At 39.0% G+C, this 20,619-nt stretch overlaps 1 protein-coding gene across 1 annotated transcript; it reads left to right on the top strand.

Moving 5' to 3' along the window:
• The first annotated feature begins 1,515 nt into the window (after positions 1-1,515).
• COPB1 (COPI coat complex subunit beta 1) lies at positions 1,516-20,111 on the top strand. The gene is made up of 22 exons (XM_002198157.6): positions 1,516-1,659; positions 4,089-4,240; positions 4,943-5,172; positions 5,784-5,953; positions 6,152-6,266; positions 6,824-6,916; positions 7,463-7,600; positions 8,531-8,650; positions 9,086-9,193; positions 9,284-9,430; positions 9,866-10,011; positions 11,025-11,121; positions 11,715-11,875; positions 12,414-12,534; positions 12,887-13,114; positions 13,291-13,470; positions 14,275-14,419; positions 15,845-15,964; positions 16,283-16,428; positions 17,666-17,755; positions 18,507-18,662; positions 19,775-20,111. The coding sequence occupies exons 2-22, from the start codon at positions 4,150-4,152 to the stop codon at positions 19,832-19,834; spliced, it is 2,862 nt and encodes a 953-aa protein (XP_002198193.1). The 5' UTR covers positions 1,516-1,659; positions 4,089-4,149; the 3' UTR covers positions 19,835-20,111.
• The last annotated feature ends 508 nt before the right edge of the window (positions 20,112-20,619 follow it).

Genomic DNA, 20,619 nt, shown 5'->3' with positions numbered 1-20,619 from the left:
AGAAGTTCCAGAGGTCTCCAGGGCTTTGTCTCTTCAGCTTGGTCTGCACCTGGTGCTCTTTGTTTTTAGGCTGAATGCCCCAAAATCTGGGACTAACAGTGGCTTCCTCAGGGTAATCTGCCAGGGAAGCCCAGTGAATTGGTGCTACCTGGGTGGGATGCTGTATTGTAAGCAAGAATGAGTTCAGTTTTTTCTATGTTGGATCACTAATATAATTATTCTCCCCAGTGATTACATTGAAAATTGCAAGGAACAGTCTTCTGGAGTGGACCCACATAGGACCTGATAGCCTGCTCAGTGTACTTAAAAAAAAATGGCCTGGAACTTTTAAGATTAATAATTTATTAATATTCATTAATTAAACAAAAATTAATAAATCATGGTGCTGTTTTGAACAGGCTTTCAATACTGTCTTGAATCCATACAGATAGTTCAGTCATGAAAATAGCAAAACAGCAGTGCCAGGGCTGCATATTTGGTTTTTAAGTGCTAGAAAAAGCTGCTTTTATTTTTCCTATTTTTATTTTTGTTTTTCTCTATGATTTTTATATTTCTTTCCTCCCTTATTTCCCCTTTTACTCATTTTTCCCTCTTACTCATTTTCATTTTTCCCCTTAATTACTTTTTCACCATTATTTGTTTTCCCCTTTGTTTATTTTCCCCATTGGTTTTTTTCCTTCTTTTCCTTCCCCTTGCTTTCCCCTCCTTGTTTTCCTACCTCACATTTTTTTCTCTCCTTTTGCTTCTCCCCGCATTGTATTTTTCTCTCCCCTTGCTTACACCATTTTCCCTCCCTTTGCTTTTCCCTTATTTATATACCCTCTTCTTTATTCATTTCCCGTAATCTATTTTTCCAGTTCATTACTGGTTTCCCCCAATTACTTTTTCTCCCCACCCATTTATTTGTTCTCTTATTTATTTTTCCCTTTACCATTTCTGAGCCCCCCTTTTATTGTCTTTTTTTTTTGTTTTGTTATTATTTATCTAATTGCTTTCTATCTATATCTATCTCTGTATTTCTGTCTCTCTCTCTGTCTCTATCATCTCTATCTCTCTCTATTTCTCTCTCTGTCTCTTAGTCTATCACCATCTATCATCTCTAATAGCTAGATCTATAGCTATTTCATATCTATATCTCTATCATCTATATCTAATAGCTATAGCTAATAGCTATATCTCATATCTGTATCTAATATCTAAATATCTATCTCTAGATCTCTAGATATCTATCTCTATCATCTGTATATCTATCATCTCTATATATCTATCTAATATATAAATCTATATCTCTCTAATATCAAAATCTATATCTGTCTATATCTAAATCTCTGTCTATATATGCGGGGCTTTTAATCTTGGTTTCGGCCGCTCTTTCCCGCTGTTTTCCCGGATCCCCCCGCGCGGGAAAACCCCGCCGCGCGCTCGAGCTCGTGACGTCACATGCGCAGCCCCTCCCGGCCCCGCCCTTTCCCCGCGCGGCGGCACCGCCCCTTTCGCGCTGGCGGGAGGCGTGTCCCGGTGCGGCCGCCGTAGGCGCGATGTGGCGGGGCCGGGCGTGGCTCCACGTCAGCCATCGGCGGAGCGGCAGCGCCGCGGGCTCAGCGCCGGGACTCCGGGACACCACCGGGACACCACCGGGACCGGCCCGACCCTGCTGCTGTACGGAGCCGCGCGGCCCGCCCGCGCCGGCCTTGCGGGGCCGGGGGGAACGGGCGGGCGCCGCTGCTCCGCTGGGCGCCGCGAGGCCCGAGGCCTCGGGGCCCCGGTGGCTCCCCGCAGGGCTCCGGGGGCGGCTGCGGGAGGGTTCGTGGCGCGGAGAGAGCTGCGGCGCTCGGGGTGTGCTCAGGGGAATGGCAGGCGGCCGCGGCGCTGGGGGAAGTTTTTCCTCATAGCTTAAAATGCCCGGGTTTGGAGTGGAAGTAGGAGCGGGGACATTAAGGGAGAAATAGCCCCCAGCCGGCTGGAAATTTAGCGGATTTTTTAGTAAACATTTGGAACGCTCTGTGCTATAATGGTGCCTCAGTGAAGCGGTGCATTCTCAAGGTTTGGTTCATTAGGTGTCCCCGTTCCTAAGGCTCCCCGGGGATGTAGGTGGCGAGCAGGCGTGGCTTTTTGTCTTCTGGCCTCTGTAAACTCTGCAACTTTCGATTTCCTTGGGTACCCCATCCCTGCAAGTGTTCCAGGCCAGGTTGGATGGGGCTCTGAGCAACCTGCTCTGCTGATGGGCAGGGGTTTGGAATTAATTCCTCTTTAAAGTCCCTTCGGACCCCAGCCATTCAGTGACTACCCACAGGTGACAGAGATGTTACTGCTGGAGAGTTAAAGCAGCACCTATGTATGTGTCCCTGATTTCTCCAATTTCATGTCTTTGTGCCTTGCAAGGAGGAAAACTGGGTAGTGGTTCTCCCTGCCAAATCTCCCAGCTCTGTGTTTTAGGAGACTTGTTTTTCACTGCTGCTTTTCAGAGCCCAAAGTACACTCATATATCACACTTCAGAGATATGTTTCACTGTAATTTTGGAAATTTCTGCAGCTGAGGTCTTTGAGTAAAGATACCTGCCCTGCTTTCATAAGGATCTACTTTATGGTCTGTGTGAGTTGTCTTGTAGGTGAAGGTGCTGGCTGCAGGGCTTTGAGGCAGGAATTCTGGGTAACAGCATGGGAAATGTAAGCAAAAAAGCTGCTGCTGAGGCAAGAAAACTGTTGGGAAAGCCCTCTGAGATCATCAAATCCAACCTTTGATCGCCACCTTTGTCAACTGGAGCATGGCACTCAGTGCCACATCCAGTCATTTCAGGAATCAGTGGTTTATGTAGATATTTGTAAGCAACAAGATTGAGTGATCTAGGCCTTCAAATCCAGAATTCGTAACAGGAAGAAGACTGTTTTCTTAAAATCTTGTATTGCTAGTATTTTTTGGGGTGGTTGTTGTGGTGCTGATTGATGTGAGTTGTTTTCCTCTGTGGAGAAAGGAACAGCAGCCCAGCTCAGCACAACTTCCCTGCTCCCTGTTCAGGGTGACATTCTCTGGGTGCCCATTTGATGAGAAAAGGGAGTCTCAGACTTCCAGACAATTAATATCAATAAAAGCTGATTTATTTTTGACACAATTTCTGTAGAAAGTACAAAATTGCTCATGTAATAAACAGTGACCGTTTTCTTTGCTGTGCTTTGTCAGTGAAGTATCACAGCATTAGCAAAGCAAGCTCAAGCTTGAGCATTTTTCATTACTTAAGAAATAGAATAAGCAGGTTGATTTGATCCTAGATGTCTATTATATAAAGAATAAACAAACATTAGAATGAGGATTGATACAACAAAAAGTTTGATTTGATCCTAGGTATCTATTACATAAGGAAAAACAAATCTGAGAATGAGAATTGAGCTTAATAGCAGATTTCATTACCTGGACTGCCAGGCACACAGCAGCTTAGATAGATCTGTAGCCTTCTTGTCCCTTTTCACCATAAAAAGACTTGGTTTCCTCATTAGTGTCTCGTGGAGACAGTAGAGTTGAGCTGATATGATGATCCCTGGCAGATAAAATGCTTCTGTCTCCTTCACTTTGTCTTCTCTCCCATCCTTGGTTTCTGCTCTCTTGGATCTCGTGCTCATCTTCAAAGCTTCCTGAATAGACTGATTCAGCTTGTTAATTGAGCTCAGAACTTTATCTTTTCATTTTCTCTTTATTCTGTGAAGTTTTTCGGCTGATTTTGCAGCTTGAGTGATTCACCTGGAGGGGCACAGGAGTGCAGGGAAGGTGGTGGGAGTATACAGCTGGACTCCAGAAGGGAGAAGCTGCATCCATTTGCCTTCAGTCAGGTGCCGTGTACACTTCTGTTATCCCTGACTGCCCAAAATATTGGAAAGATTTTGTTCTTTTTCTCTTGTCTCTGAAAAATGTCATACTCTTCATCTTTGTGGTGCTCACAGGAATATTTCAGGGTGGTAGGAAAACAAGAAGGCTTTTGCATGCAGCTTCTCAAGAAACCCAGCAATCCCATCAAGCCATTAAGTCAGTTATAATAATTTGTGTTTGTTAATAAAATCTTTTAACTTTGGGATGGCTTTGTTTTCTTGGTTTTTAGGTTGTCTGACATTTGTGTGAAAATAATTCTTCCCTTGAGAGAACTCCTGTAACCAAGAGCCATGACTGCTGCAGAGAATGTGTGTTACACGTTGATCAATGTTCCCATGGATTCAGAGCCACCTTCTGAAATCAGCTTAAAAAATGACCTAGGCAAGTATTGACAGTGGTTGAAGGATACTCCATTTTACCTGAATTAGTCTCTCATTGTGCCTTTCCTAGAGTATCGTTTACATTTTTTAAGCTAAAACAAGTCAGTTTCATGTTTATTTTCTGTTGAGTTCTAGAAGATGTATGTTCCTCTGTTTGCTGTGTTTTGAGAAACGTCATGATATTATTTTATGTCTTTGGTGTACTCCCCAGTCTGTGCAAAATGTGAATTTTCTTTTTTTTTTTTTTTTTTTTTTTTTTTTTTTTTTTTTTTGAGTTTTAAGTAATACCTGCTTGGACTAAGGCAGATTTGAGCAGATTTTTTTTGGAATAAGCAACAAATTGTGTTGTCACTTGTTCAGTGCACTGTGGAATGTGCTGGTCAAAACAGCAGTGTTGGTATCTGATATATGTGTGGCACCAGAGCACATTGTAGTTTACTGGTACAAATCTAAGCATTAAAACAGCCTTGGAATTTGAACTCTTTTAATTCCAATATATTGCTCTTCTGATTAATCCATTAATTCCATGCTTATTTTAAAATATCTCTTGCTTCCTCTTTATCCTTTAATAGAAGTAAAGGTATAGATTTTATTGATATGCTGTATTTCACTCCTTCAGAGGAGTTTGTGTCTTCTGACACTGAGGATCAGTATTAAAGTAGCTGTGACATGTCAGCCTTCCTCACTTCGTTTCCTACTGCAGAAAAAGGAGATGTCAAGTTGAAGACAGAGGCCTTGAAGAAAGTAATCATTATGATTCTGAATGGTGAGAAGCTGCCTGGGCTCCTGATGACCATCATACGCTTTGTGCTGCCTCTCCAAGACCACACCATCAAAAAGCTGCTGCTCGTCTTCTGGGAGATCGTTCCAAAGACCACTCCAGATGGCAGGCTCCTGCAGGAAATGATCCTCGTGTGTGATGCATACAGAAAGGTAGCCTCTTGTTCATTTCATTGGTTATGTTCCTCTGCTGGATCTTTGTAGAAGGGGTAGCATTTTGTGTTACTGAATAAATATAACCAAACATTGTTTATGCTCAGCATTTCCTTCCTATCAGTTGTGTCTCAGTGCTTCAGAGCTGGTAACTGCAGATAAGCAGCAGACCTACTACCAAGGAGTTTTGTGTTTTTACAGATACAACTTAACAAAAATTTAGAGCTCTCTTTCCTTATCTGTGAATATTAAAGGTGAGGGGTAACATAGTTGCCATCTTCCAAGTATCTTGGGACAAGCCATGGGTCCTAAATCGACACTAACTGGGAAACATCTTAAAGATGTTAAGGAACTTCAGCTGTGGGAATGAGTTGGAAAAATACAATCCAGAAGAAAATCCTACAGGCTTTGTAAGTTTTATTGCGCATAAATGCATATTTTAAAATATTCTGGGGTAGGAGTGCTTTAGGAAAGATTTTCTTGAGAAAACAGTGAGGTGTTCTTGGGGATGTTGGGAACTTGTACCATGGGAGAGCTGAGTGTGGGAGCAGGTGGTAAGTGCATTCATCTGGAGAGTCTGGCATTTCAGATATGTTTCTTGTTGCTTTTAGGACCTCCAGCACCCAAATGAGTTTATCCGAGGCTCCACTCTGCGCTTTCTCTGCAAGCTGAAGGAAGCAGAGCTGCTGGAGCCCTTGATGCCGGCCATCCGTGCGTGCCTGGAGCACCGGCACAGCTATGTGCGCCGCAACGCCGTGCTGGCCATTTACACCATCTACAGGTACGTGCACAAACAGGGCACAATCCTGTGTGCACAACACCAGGACTGCCTTGAGGTTTTGAGAACTCAAATATTTATCGCTCCCTAGTGTGGAGTTAGAATATTTAGGTTTGTTTGCCTTTTATCCTCTATTTAATGGGCATCCTTGGGTTCTACTCCATGCCAATAGCTCTTAATTGTGTTTTTTTTCTTGTAAAGGAACTTTGAACATCTTATACCTGATGCTCCTGAACTGATCCATGATTTCTTGGTGAATGAGAAAGATGCAAGCTGCAAAAGAAACGCATTTATGATGCTTATTCATGCAGATCAGGTAAGGGTACCTGCCCTCGAAGTCATTTGGTTTAATAATTGTAAATATGCTGGGTTACCAGCCAGTAGTTTATTGTTAGTACAAACTACTTGTATTTATAAAAAAACTCATGTATGATAGTGTTAAGGCTTTTGTGGGATATTTGTTACTGATAATGTAGGTCTTTAGTGCTCTCTTTATTTTAAAGGAGAAGTACTCTATTTGATGAAGGTGCTGAAAAATGTGAGCATAACCACACTGAGAAGCACTCCATTATCTGCTGTTCGAAAGCTTTTGTAGTTGCATGAGGAAGGAATAGCAGTTTCTGTTTAGTGTTTTGGATTACTTGTTCTACAAGCAATTCCCTTTTGTTCCTAACTACCATTAGTTTGTCTCTCTTTTTGCCCTCTATAGACAGGATGGATTATTTTTCTGTTTAGGTCTACAGTGTTTTCCTAAATTGTTGAAGCATTGCATGAAGGCTTTTTGGTATTTTGATTGTTAGAATGTGTTTTGATTTAAAATTCAACAGAGTGAGCAAACTCTGAATAACATAAAATAATTTATCTTCTGTGTAGGACCGAGCTTTGGATTATTTGAGTACCTGTATTGACCAAGTGCAGACCTTTGGTGACATACTGCAGTTGGTTATTGTTGAACTAATTTACAAGGTAAAAGAGAAATGTTGTGGCACATTTAAAATAAATGCACATGTTAATTTACACAATTATATCAGGCTGTTTTCTAAAAAGGATAGAATGTTGCTGGAAAGGGGATTTAGCTGGCTTCTTGTCTGTGTCAGGAATATGTCATTGCTTAATAGAGCTGAATAAGATTTGTCTTTTGAAATTATAAACAGCTCAGGTGTGCACTGTACAGAGCAATAAGTCTCACCAGATTTGGTGTGATGGGGACTGTATTATCAAGAGTGGTCTTTGTGGGCATGAGCAGGGCATCTCTTACAGAAGCTGTTAGAGGCTCTGCACTTCCTTTTGATGGGAAATTTTAAGACCGTGTAGCATTGCTCAGAGTTGTTGAGAACAGCTTTTGAAGAGCTTTTGTAATTAGATTTTTACAACCATGAATGACACTTCCTGTCACCAGAAAAGGTCATCACCTTTTGGTTAATTTTCTCCTCTCTGTAAGATAGTGGAGCAGGTGAGCTGTAGGGTTGCTCTTTTCTTTGTGTGCCAACTGTGGATCATTCTTTTATCAAGGTCTGTCACGCGAATCCATCGGAGAGAGCTCGGTTCATTCGCTGCATCTACAACCTGCTGCAGTCCTCGAGTCCTGCAGTAAAGTATGAGGCTGCAGGTACTCTGGTTACACTCTCCAGTGCACCCACAGCAATCAAGGTATGAAAGTGATGTTCTCAGCTCTTCAGTAGCTTCTAGTGCACTGAAGTGTGCACTGTGTGCTGCATGTTGATACTTAGGAGGGAAGGCTTTAGTAACACTTCTCTTGTGATACACTCTTTTAAAGTATCTCTTAGAACTGGTCACAAAAAAAGACTGAGCAGACCTGGAGCTAGTGGATTTCATGTCACTTTGGTAAGGGACAAGCTTGAATACTGTGCAGACTGTTGGACCAACCTACGATCTACTTGGCCTAGTTAGCTAAGCAGACTACAGTTGAAGATTTCAGAGATTGGATGGAATTTTTTACTCATGAATATGATTCATTTCAGACCAGGGTAGAAGCATAAAGCAGTGAAGATTCATGTTGATTACTGATTGACCTGGGGTTCTTAGTTTTATATTTCTACCACTGATTTTTGAGGATCACTTTGAAATTTTGAATTTGTATGGAAATTTAAAAGATAGGTTATGCATAGATTTAGAGCATTGTAAATAGTAGTTTCCAAAGGTCATGGGGGAGTAGGAATTTTGGTTTGTCATACTCATTTTGTTAGGTAGGCACACTGTACATAGAAGTTGTTATTAAAACCTCATATAGGTAGGCTAACACTGCAACTCTTTTAAGTTGGTTTTCACACCCTGTTGCATATTTCACAGCTGACCCAAAGCATGTTAGGTAACCTATCTTATATCTTTCTTTCAATTTGAAGTCAAGTCTGTATATTATAAGCCAATGCCATTGTGAGCCTTCAGGTGTGATTTTTGTAACATGGAAAAAAAATGGACAAAAAATTTTAAAATCTGTTTATCAGGGTAATTTCTGTGCCAACTCTGAGTAGCTGCTTGAGTCTTTTCCTCAATTTCAGAAATTTTCCAGTTTATCCTCTTCATGACTAAAAAAAATGGTTTTGATCCTTTTAATTTTAGGCTGCTGCCCAATGTTACATAGATTTGATTATTAAAGAAAGTGATAATAATGTGAAACTGATTGTCTTGGATCGGTTGATTGAGCTGAAGGAGCATCCTTCCCATGAACGAGTGTTGCAGGTATGTGGCTGTCTCTTTTCCTATAAGCCTTAGGAAAGAAAAGCCTTCAATAACAAAGCTCCCAGGTTTTTGCAATGTATGGAGAGAAGAACTTCTAAGTTTCAATTTCCTGTTGGTATGTTTTTGGTAAAAACATATTGGATGGGCTTCTGTGTTTATGACTTGGCTGCTTTTACTGTCTGCATGAGAATTAACAATGACAAATGCTTTCCTGGTTGTAAGGTTTAATGGTGTAGCTGCACAGGAGACTTCTATGTAAATGTAGAATGTATTAAATGAACACTGAGAAGTTTTAATGCCTGTTGCTTGCTTGTCAGTAGATCGTATCTTATGTATCCAGAAAGGCTTTTAAAGTCATTGAGGACTGAAAAACAGAATTGTATGAAGAGGAAGTAATTTAAAATGGTTAAATACTTTACTTTGTTATTGTTTCAGGATCTAGTTATGGACATCCTCAGAGTGTTGAGCACCCCAGATCTAGAAGTGCGCAAAAAAACCCTTCAGCTGGCTCTGGATCTTGTGTCTTCAAGAAATGTGGAGGAGGTAAATTATATGTGCTTTTGATTCATTACACTATTTTCTTTCTTTTGAAAGATGTCACTTTTTAAAAAATTGATTTGATCTTTTCTGCAGCTTGTGATTGTTCTGAAGAAGGAAGTGATTAAAACTAATAATGTGACAGAGCATGAAGATACAGACAAGTACAGACAGCTCCTGGTTCGGACACTGCATTCCTGTAGTGTTCGCTTCCCAGACATGGCTGCGAATGTTATTCCAGTGGTATGCAAATATTTCATTATATTCTCATTACATGTGTTACACCTATACCCAGCACCTGCAGAATTGCTGAAGCTGAGGTGTTCCTAATAGAGGCCTCGTAATGCACCTCACAAGAACCAATGCTATTTTTAATTCCTAAAGAAACATAGGACTTTTGATGCTGTAATTATTTGTCTTCCGAGTCTATTATTATATTTTTGAAGAACATGAGCTGAAGAGAACCTTTTAAAGTGCAGTAATTTATATCACTAGAAAAACAGTTTGGAAATGCTATAATTGCTACTTGTTTGGAATGTACTTCAGATTGTTTGACTTCAGTTTTTTTTCACTGGAGATACATAAAGAGTTTTATTTTTTCTGAACATAGAAGGGAAGTATTATTGTACAAACTTCTCTGTGCTGCTGTTTGTGCTGATGTTCAATCTTTCGTGGCAGCTGATGGAATTCCTTAGTGATAACAACGAAGCGGCAGCTGCCGATGTCCTGGAGTTTGTGCGGGAAGCAATCCAGAGATTTGAAAACCTCAGACCTCTTATTGTTGAGAAGATGCTTGAAGTCTTTCATGCTATTAAATCTGTCAAGTGAGTCCAGAATCTGATATCAGACTTGGGAGCACCTGTGGCTCACTTGCATTGAATGTATATTGTCATTAAATATGTACCAAAATCCACATTACCCACACAGACTGACTCTGAGCTGAGATATTTTGAAGTAGAGGATATCTGTGTACAGCTTTCTCCTTGCCTACTTGTGCAAGAGATAAATTAGGTGTTTGTTGCATTGAATAGACAAAATAAATTCCATTTTAATTTCTATAATGCACTTGATAATTGTAATTCCACTTGCTAGAAAATAGTGTTGTTGATGAAGGCCAAACATAAAGTAATATGTTTATTAAAACAGAATTCCTAAGGAATTTGCACTTGTAGGCAAGTGGAAATACTGTACATTTATTAGAAAACATAATCTAACATAGACTGAGCTTTACAAACTACAGAGCTATTTTAGTACCTTTCAGGGCTCTAAAAACTTTGCTTGCTGATGGATATGTAAAGGTTAAGTCTTCTTATGAGAATTTCTCTGTATCAGAAGAGCACTCTGTCATTCTCCTAATACACAGAAAACTCTGAATCCCATCTCCATTGTAATCTCATTAAGTGGGGGCAAAAATATCTCTCTGAAGCTTTGGTATTCTTTTCCTAATCTTCATTTTTGTTCTGGTTTTTCATTTTCTCCTGTATAATGGAAAAATTAGTTTGTCTCAGTTAAATGGAGAATTTAGAGCTGACTTTATTCGCATGCAGAGGAGTATTTCATTATGGTCACAATGAAATTTAATTTTATGTATGTTAGGTTTAACACAGATGGAAATAAATATGTAGCAGAGAATATATCTAATTTGATGTATTTTGATGTACTTGTTTGTGAGTTTACTGAGGCTTAAAGGATAATTGCTTTTGATTTAACCTGCTTTTGTCAGTTGTGTCCTTTTGAATTTGTCAAGACTGGCCTTTACTACCTGATAAATTACTTTTCTTGGTGCCAGTTTCAGTATATCACAAAAGCATGATTTAAATTATTGTTCTTGTCTTAGGATTTATCGAGGAGCATTATGGATCCTTGGAGAATATTGCAGCACAAAGGAGGATATACAAAGTGTAATGACAGAGGTTCGCAGATCACTAGGAGAGGTGTGTATGTTTTGGTGTTTTTGTGTTTACTGGCTCTTAGTGGTTTTTCCTGCCATTGTGCAGTGGGTTTTCTAAGAAAAGGTATTTTGGAAAGATCAAGTAAGATGCAACAGTGTATTCGGGACTTATGATGTGTAATGCCATTTGCACAGGAAATCTTAAGTAAAAAGCACTCAGGGTTTTGCATTCATTACTCATTTTTTTCAAGTAGCATACTTGAGCTGAGAGTAAGTTATACCTGTTAAGAGAAGAGTTGGGAAATTCCTTATTTCAGAAAATTATGGCAGCTTTAAGATATGATTTAATTATATCCAGTAGCAAAGAAAAAGTGCTTTTAGTCTGGTTGTTCCAAGAGAAAGATTTCTCTGACAAAATCTAATTAATCAATGAGAGCTTTATTGCATGTGTGGGAAGCTTCTGGATGCATTTCAATATTTGCTTATTTTCTCGAATTCTCCCCAAACCGACACACTGTAGCTGACCTTTGGCTTATAAAAACTTGAGTAATGCAGAAAATTTTTATTAAAACCTTCTGCAGAACAAAACAGTATCTTTTATTTTAATTGTAACAGTTGCTTCCTGCTCATTTCTAGATCCCAATAGTAGAATCTGAAATCAAGAAAGAAGCTGGTGAACTCAAACCTGAAGAAGAGGTGCCTGTGGGTCCAGCCCAAAAATTAGTGACAGAGATGGGCACTTATGCAACACAAAGCGCTCTTAGCAGTTCCCGACCTGCCAAAAAGGAAGAAGACAGGTATTTGTGATTTCCTACTTGGCCAGGAATGACTTGGTTAATTTTTATCTTTGTTTATTTGAGTGGTGTTGCCTGTCATACAGAGTTCAGTGGTTGAGGGAATTTCCTGTTTTAAGGTATTATCCCAACTAGATAGTATAGGAAGCTGCCTGATTGCTTAGGATTTGTAATCAAAGTGCACTTTTTAATGAAAGTGTATAAATAAGTGCTTTATTAATTATGATATCCTAAATTCTAGCTGATTTATTTATATATAAATATCTCTCACATTTTTAGTTGGATACAGAGATTAAAATATTTTCTTCCCTTTATGTCACCTTGCACTCCTACACTTCTCTCCCCCTAGTCCATGTGGAAATGACTGTGTGACTTGTGAAAATCTCTGTATCTAGAAAATTACTTTGAAAGGAAAAACCCCAACCTTGAGAGGAGTTTCAAACTTATTTTGCTTGTACAGTGTGAAAGTTAAGGTATCAAGAAAAGTAGGCTGAAGATTGTCATCCAAAGGTAGTTTTCTGAGGATCATTTGTCTTTGCAGACCTCCCTTACGAGGATTCCTGCTGGATGGAGATTTCTTTGTTGCAGCTTCCCTTGCTACAACTTTAACCAAGATTGCTTTACGTTATGTGTCCCTAGTTCAGGAAAAGAAGAAACAAAATGTGAGTCATCTTTTGGGTTTTCACATTTAAGGAAGAGCTGCTTTTTGCCTCTTCTTTTACAAAGATGTAGAATGGGTTAAGCTCAAAGTGGAGTGCCAGTTATGTTATTGGATAATAATGATAGTTTGAATCACAAACAGGACCTGCTACTTTCCATCCATCCTATCTAGACAGTCTCTAAATCATTCTGCTTAGTTTCAGATAACAAGTACTAAAAAACTAAGTAATCTGTTCAGAGATGTTATGATTTGATTAATATGCACCTTTTCCTAAATTAGTCAGAAGTCAAGATTTCTTTAAAGCTGTGGAAAGTGCAGTAACCTTCTTCCATTCTCTTTGTGCTCCTTCTTAGTCCTTTAATGCTGAAGCTATGCTGCTGATGGCCACTATTCTCCACTTGGGAAAGTCTTCTCTTCCCAAGAAGCCAATTACAGATGATGATGTGGATCGTATTTCGTTGTGTCTGAAAGTGTTGTCAGAATGTTCCCCTCTCATGAATGACATTTTCAACAAAGAATGCAGGCAGTCCCTCTCTCACATGCTGTCAGCCAAGCTAGAAGAGGAGAAACTTTCCCAAAAGGTGAGCTGTTGTAAGTGTGTAACCATAAACACTTTGAGTTTTTACAGGTGTTCACATCCAAGCTGGTCCCAGAAATGTTACCATTTGACTCTGTGTAGGTCAGCCATTCTTTGACTGTTTTTCTGTGCTAAGGAATGGAATTCACTGTGAATTCTTGAATTATTGTCTTCCTGCAGAAAGAATCTGAGAAGAGGAATGTGACAATTCAGCCAGACGATCCCATTTCCTTCATGCAGCTAACTGCTAAAAATGAAATGAGCTCAAAAGAAGACCAGTTCCAGCTAAGCCTTCTTGCAGCAATGGGAAACACACAGAGGAAAGAGGCTGCTGATCCTCTTGCTTCCAAACTTAATAAGGTAGTGGGAAATCAGTGTTTTAATTATATACATGGGATCACTTTGGGAATTGCAGACTGGAACTGGTGAACCAGACTATGTTGCTTGATTGGGAAGACTCAGTTATATCCTGGTTGGGATCAGGAGAAAGAAAAGCACTTGTGCTTATAGTTGTTACCTTCTCAAATGGGAAGAGGAAGAACAAGAAGGGCACTTGGGTAGTTCTGAGCTGGTAGAATGTGGAGAAGAAATTAGGGTTTGCTGCTTTGAAATCCCAATAAAGTTCACAGGGAAGGGAGCAAGGATGCCAGAAATTATTAGGATCCCCATTCTTTGGCTGCTGTGTCCTATTGCCAAGTGTAATACATCCTTATTTCACTCTTTTCCCCTTTTTTTCTGTAGATTAGCAGAACCTGCTGAGGAGGTTTAAAGAGAAGAAATCACTTGAGTAATTCATTAGTTAAGAGTTAAACCCCCAGACTTTGAAAGAATGGATGAATTCTTTTTGATGTTGAAAATTACCTTTTCATTTTAAGACAACATTTCTTTGTCCTGCTGATCATCTTAAGAACAAATGGCATTACAGTTCATATTTTAGGAACTTATTAGCTCAGAATTCATTTCATCTGGAGAGGGTTTATATGTGTATATAAATGTATAGTGTATATGCAGGGGCACATGTGAGGGAAGGCTCCTTGTTTTGGAGGCCCATATTAAAGAATAATCAACTTAAGTGTACTTTATTCTTATTTTTTGTCATTGTTTGAATGATTCTGTGTTTTAAATTGATTTCTGAGAAGGTGAATCACTTGGCTTGTGTCGCAGGTCACTCAGCTGACGGGTTTCTCAGACCCTGTGTATGCAGAAGCCTATGTCCATGTCAATCAGTATGACATTGTGCTGGATGTGCTCGTGGTCAACCAGACCAGTGACACCCTGCAGAACTGCACCCTGGAGCTGGCCACGCTGGGTAAGGAGGGCTGCACTGCTGCCAACAAAGCAGCTCTGAGCTTTTGGGAATTGGGCATTACTGTGCTGTAAGGAATTCCTGAAACACTTCCACAGTGATGCCAGTTAGCCACCATTTTGAATGCCTTTAAAAATATAATGTTTTAAATATTTGGTGGAAGTTTGCATGTACTGACACTGACAATGCAATCTGGTGATATAAACCATAGTCAGATTTTATCACTAAAAACATAGTGTTCCATTTCCTCTTCTCCTTTTTTCCTGAGATATAGACAGGTTTTTTGATGTATTTATTTTTCATTGTGCTGCTACCATAGACAGGAAAATAAAAATAGGTCAAAATCCCAACTGGAATGGAGCAGAAAGCCATCTGCCCTAGGTGGTTTTTGCACTCAGCCTGAAGTACTTAAATACTGCATTTACTCAACTGAAACCATTCCCTGTACCAACAGCTGTACCAGAGTCTTGCTTGGACAGTACTGAGGCTTCATTAACTTCTCTTAGAGGAGTCACTGGAGCAGATAATTCAAGAACAGTAACCAGTTTCTTACTCGTTGTCCTCTGCTTTGGCAGTCAGGAGCTGAAATACATTTGCAATATGCTAAAAGAACTCACATTACATACTTTTCACTGTTGTGAATATGACTGGATGGGCATAACTTTTCTCCTAAAATTTTATAAATCATTTGATGAAACTAATGATGGATATAAATCAAATGGATGCATTATTTAATAGGTTGTATTTTTCTGTTTGTCAGCTCAGTAAAGTGGAATTCTGTATTTCCCAGCTGATGTACTGCAGAAGCTGACTTGAGGCATCACTCCCATGTGGAGCTTGTGCTGTTCATGCTGTGTTCTCAAACTGCAGTTTAATAGAACTAAGGAGTCTTTCCAATTGCTTGCAGAAGGATTAGTAAAAATGCATCCCTTAGTGTTTCCTTGGAGCAATTGTATTCAGAATCAAGGGGATATTTTTGACCTGTTTATAAATAGCTTAGTGCCTGTAGTGCTGGACATTGTACTTTGGGTTTGAGGCACTTGACTATAGGGTTAGGACTTACGATAATGTCAGTGATTAAAATACAAGGCAGAATTAACCATTTCCATGTTAAAAAATTACTACTAAACTCCATCCAAAGCTCATTTAATTCAGTATTTGCATTTGTTTTCAGTGGGGTTTGGGTGAATGCAGCAATATTTTAACTGAAATTTCTATGTAATGTAATTTCTCTTGCAATTAGGAAACTATAAAAAAAAAAAGAACAACCAATTCCAAATCAATGAATATCTTTGTGGTGGTGTTTAGTGCAGCTCTATAGATGCAAAACTTGAATGACGAGAAAATAAAAATCTGTTGTTCCAAAAGCTAAGCTCATTGTATACTGCTAAGTGTTCCCTGATTTCACCTCCCAATTTCTTTACACAGGTGACTTGAAACTTGTGGAAAAACCATCTCCTCTGACACTTGCTCCACATGATTTTGCAAACATTAAAGCTAATGTCAAAGTCGCTTCGACAGAAAATGGAATAATTTTTGGTAATGTTGGTAAGTAAACAATTTCAGTGTGCAAAATTAACATAAATGAGTTGCATTTTTAACTGCTTAATGAGCTCAGAAAGAAGTACAATCCTTCATATTGGGAGAATAAATTAAATTACAATGTAGGAATATTTTGTGATTATTTTTTTAAAACATCTGTATCACTGTTACTTAAAACCATCACAGAATGTGCTACCTTTAGGATGATTGTCAGCATGAGATTGAGCAAGGGTTGGCAGTTGGCAAATGGTAACTTGGCACCCTTATTAAGTGCAAATGCAGTTTTTGGAATATTCAGAAATGGTTTTGTGTGTTCTCTTGCAGTGTATGATGTCTCTGGAGCTGCCAGCGACAGAAACTGTGTGGTTCTCAGTGATATTCATATTGACATCATGGATTACATCCAGCCTGCTTCCTGTACAGATGCTGAGTTCAGACAGATGTGGGCGGAATTTGAATGGGAAAACAAAGTTAGTTTTTGGGGGTTTTTTTGTATGCTACTTTGTTGATGAGATACAATTCTGTCTCTTGTTCTGCAGCAGCTCATTACAGCAGCATTATCTATTGCCACATAAACCTCATTAAACATCCTCACTGGATGTTTGCCTCAAGTAGCTCATTCTTTTACAGCTATCTTATCTCTTTCACAAGCTTAGCAATGCAATAACTGGGTTTTTGGCTTGCAAAAGAGGTTGTGTGCGTTGAGCTTTACCTCCTGTATGGAAGCTGTCCAAGATGACTGGTGATTGCTGTGTATTTTGGCTCAAAGGTGAGATGGCAACAAGTGTGAGTTTATGCTGAGGCTGCAGAATTACTCGTGCTGCTCAGCCTCTCCAATTCTTAATCATATTGTGTTGTGGGTTGCAAGGGACCTTTTAAAGGTTGTTTAGTCAGGGGGACAGGAACATCTTTCTTTCACCTTGCTACTTTGCAGTAGAGCTGTAGCATAAAATTCTGGGTGCTGTGTATGACCAGCAAGATCGTGGATCCCCTTCGCAGTAACTAAAGGTGCCCAAACCTAAAAAAAATAGTTTAAGGGAGATAATACAAGAGTGGAGTAGAAACATTGAACCAGAGTGGGAGATACTTTTTATCAACTGTAGCCTTGGTACCTAGGTGTGCCTACATGAGACTAGGTTTAAATATCTCAGGGGGAGCTTGTGCATGACACATTGTAATACATGATACATGAAGCCTTAGTGGTTTGCAAACTCCTCTTAAGAGATATGTTAAAAAACAATTTAAGCAAGGCACATAATATGCAATATGATAAAGCCAAGGCAGCCCAGAGAGCTTTGTTTCTAGAAGAGGAAGATTAAAGTACTATTTATCACTAGTTAAAAGCAAACTTTGGACTAGGTATTGCTTTTCCTTGTTCTGGCAGTGTGTAAACTGTATTCAGACAAGGAGTCCACTGTTTGCTGTAGAGAATCTAGATGTTCAACAGAGTATCATATTCACCCATTAGATTTTAGAAACCATGATAATAGCATGAAATTCTCCGTCTTAACAAGTGGAGGGCAGGAGGGGAAGACTTCCTGTGATGCCACCACATAGTGGGAAGTGCATGCAGCTTACTGAGTGTGCTGTTCCTTGAGGAGGAATGTGGAAGTGATCTCCTTTATAGAGCCCTGAAGAAGATATTTCAGAAATGCCTGAGGTGCTAATTAAAGTAATTGCCTTTTTTTTTTTTTTTCCTTCTTGAAGGTAACAGTGAATACAAATATCATTGATTTAAATGAATACTTACAGCACATACTGAAGTCAACCAATATGAAATGCCTGACTCCAGAGAAGGTGAGTTATTTCTTGGAGCGTTTTGGATACCTTTTTTAGTTCTTGTGCTTTGTTATTTAATTTGTTCAACATTTGTTGTTAATATTCTTAGAAATGCCTGCTTACAAAAATGAAGTAGTACATACACCTCAAAGTTTTTACCCTGAAATTAGTAAAGCTGATAAATGTTACCAAAATTCTCTGTTGTCCCAAGCTGGAAAATCTGAATGTACATTTTGATTCGTGGTAGCTAAGCTTGCATAGACTTGATGGGACCATCTGTTTACATAAAAGGGTTTTTTTAGTAGCTTCATATTTCTTCCTTCTCTGACAAAATTTACCTTTCTTTTGGCAGTTTAGCCTTTTTGTTGTAAAGCAGAATAAATATATAGAATAGCTATTTGCTGTTAAGATATAGCATGTATGATAGCTATTAGCTATTATATGTATAGTAACCAAACTTAAGTATAGTAGCTATTTAACTTCTTTGCCATTTTGCTGTTGGTTAAAACAAACCATAAAATACCCTCCTGCCTTATCTTGATGAATTCTATAGACTGCATAATTCCCAATATGAATTCTAGAAAAACGGCCACAACTGTTTCCCAATGCATGATTCCCACGTGTTACAAAAAGGTTGCACAGGAAGAAAGAAGTGTAAACATGGTGCATGTTTAGTAGTTACTAGTGTAACTGCCTAGAGAACTTGGGGTGACCTAAACTGTGTTTAGAGGATTTTGGTCTTTTAAGAGTTCCCATTTGCTTCCCACAGGCCCTTTCAGGCTACTGTGGCTTTATGGCAGCCAATCTTTACGCCCGTTCCATATTTGGAGAAGACGCCCTGGCCAATGTGAGCATTGAGAAGCCGATTCATCTGGGGCCAGAGGCGCCTGTCACGGGCCACATACGGATCCGGGCCAAGAGCCAGGTAACGGGGCTTGCTTGCCATCCTCACCCTTGTTAGGACAACGTACCAAGCACTCCTAAAAATTTACAGATTTTTGGCAGTCTTTCCTCCTGGTGTGTTGCCATAAAATAGGCCTTTGCGCCAAGATTTCCCAATTTTGTCCATAGTGCTGCAAATATGCCCCAGGGTTACATGATGTTTTTCTTACCAAATTGCACATTTCAGTGTCACACAACAAGGAAACTTTATGCATGTAATTGCTATTCACTGATTCTTTTTAAAAACAACAAAACAAAACCTCAGGGTTTTTAGTAGGAGTATTTTCTGTAGATATATGTGTCTGCTTTGGGTTTTAGGGTTTCTACCTGCCAACTGATAAAAAAAAAAAGACAGGGATTTGGAATAAATAAAGCAAAAACACCAGTGTACAATAGAAATATTAAACAGTGTACAATAAAGGAGTACCTGAGAGTTTTCATATTTAAAGAAAACATTTCATTTATTTGATGTCACTATAAGGATTTTGGACTAGTTTAAATTAAAGTTTCTGATGTGTTACAGTGCTATTTTTACATAGAACTGCATTCACTTACATATGCCAGCATGGTTTCATCTTGAAATCACTGTGTTATTGAATATGTGGATTTATTAATGCAGTTTCTTTTGATGGTTCCTCAATTTCTGTGCAACATTAATCTGGCTCTGTGATTAAATTATTTTCCATAGCTGTGGTGCACTGAGTGTGCTGGTATCAGCACTGGAACTTTTGACAGTTAAATTTCAGTAACTGGACAGGCAGTTGGAATTTCTCCCCTGGCAGTCCTCTTTCAATTGGTGGGAGGTCAAAAGGTTAAAATAGGTTTTCTTCTTCTTTTTTTCATGTTGATAACACATGTAACAGTTGCCAGCTCAATTAAGTTTCATTGTCTCAATAATATATGTAGACCTAACCTTTACCTACTGATAAGGAAATGAGTACTATGAAATGTACAAAGAAGTGAGCAGCTAGAAATTTCCATGCCACTGATTCAATAGATTTCTATATATGGAGCTTCCATTTTAATATAGATGAGATAAAGTTATTTTCAAGTGAAGTATTTGTGTCATGATTGTTGTTTTCCTTTTCCTTACAGGGAATGGCCCTGAGCCTTGGAGATAAGATCAATCTGTCTCAGAAGAAGACAAGTTTATAAATTTTACCTAACATCTTTTCAGGTCTTTTACATTTTAACCTTAGGTATGTGGCTTTTGGGATCCAGAACATCTTATATTCTTCAGTATTCTGTAATTGTAGAAGCCAAGCTTTTGAGCTGAAAGCATTCCAGCAGATAATTTATAGGTTCTCCATGATTGATATTGAGCAAATTTTAGATCTCCAGGGTTGTTTTTTTTTTCTTTGTCCTGGAAGTCGTTTTCTTTGTCTCTAATATATACTGATGCTCACAGTACAATAAACAAGTTATACCAGTACTGTTTTGTCTGTAAATTATAATCTCTGTAATATCTGATCAGCATTGAATATTTGTCCAGGGGTACTTTGATGCTCTGAGAAAGTGAGAGTCTGTAATAGCCTAAATGTTTACAATAATGACTAGGCCTGAATATGTGAATGTGTGATCATGGTTCTTAAAATACTCTGATATACCTAGGAGAATATAAATTTGCCGACTGAATTAAAGGCTGCATATTCTAGTGGTGATGTAATAACTTGCACAGACAAGCTTGTAGTATCAAAAAAGAGACTGGCAAAATTCAGCCTTTTTCAGCAAGTTGTAGAACCTTAAACTTTGTTTCTCAAGTGCTTTCCTAACAGTGTTATCCTGAGTAACATAACATTGCTGGTGGTCGTATTTTTCAGTTACTGTGGAAAAGACAGCCAAGGGCAGCATTAAAGCTGTGGCAGCATAAGCAGTTTTTCAGTGAATGCAGCCATTGGCCATGGGTGTGAGCTCAGGAAGGAAAGATTCAGACTCATTAT

This window comes from Taeniopygia guttata, chromosome 5, assembly GCF_048771995.1.
Source record: "Taeniopygia guttata chromosome 5, bTaeGut7.mat, whole genome shotgun sequence".
NCBI classification, from domain to species: Eukaryota; Metazoa; Chordata; class Aves; order Passeriformes; family Estrildidae; genus Taeniopygia; species Taeniopygia guttata.
Note: the sequence above shows the minus strand (reverse complement) of the source record. Positions and strands in the feature narration are given on the sequence as shown.

Bases quoted from the DNA above. Each gene is read 5' to 3' on its own strand.
- COPB1 (XM_002198157.6), top strand. From the start codon at position 4,150: ATGACTGCTGCAGAGAATGTGTGTTACACGTTGATCAATGTTCCCATG. The intron at 12,535-12,886 runs GTGAGTCATCTT...GCTCCTTCTTAG, and splicing joins AGGAAAAGAAGAAACAAAAT to TCCTTTAATGCTGAAGCTAT. The intron at 18,663-19,774 runs GTAACGGGGCTT...TTTTCCTTACAG, and splicing joins GGATCCGGGCCAAGAGCCAG to GGAATGGCCCTGAGCCTTGG.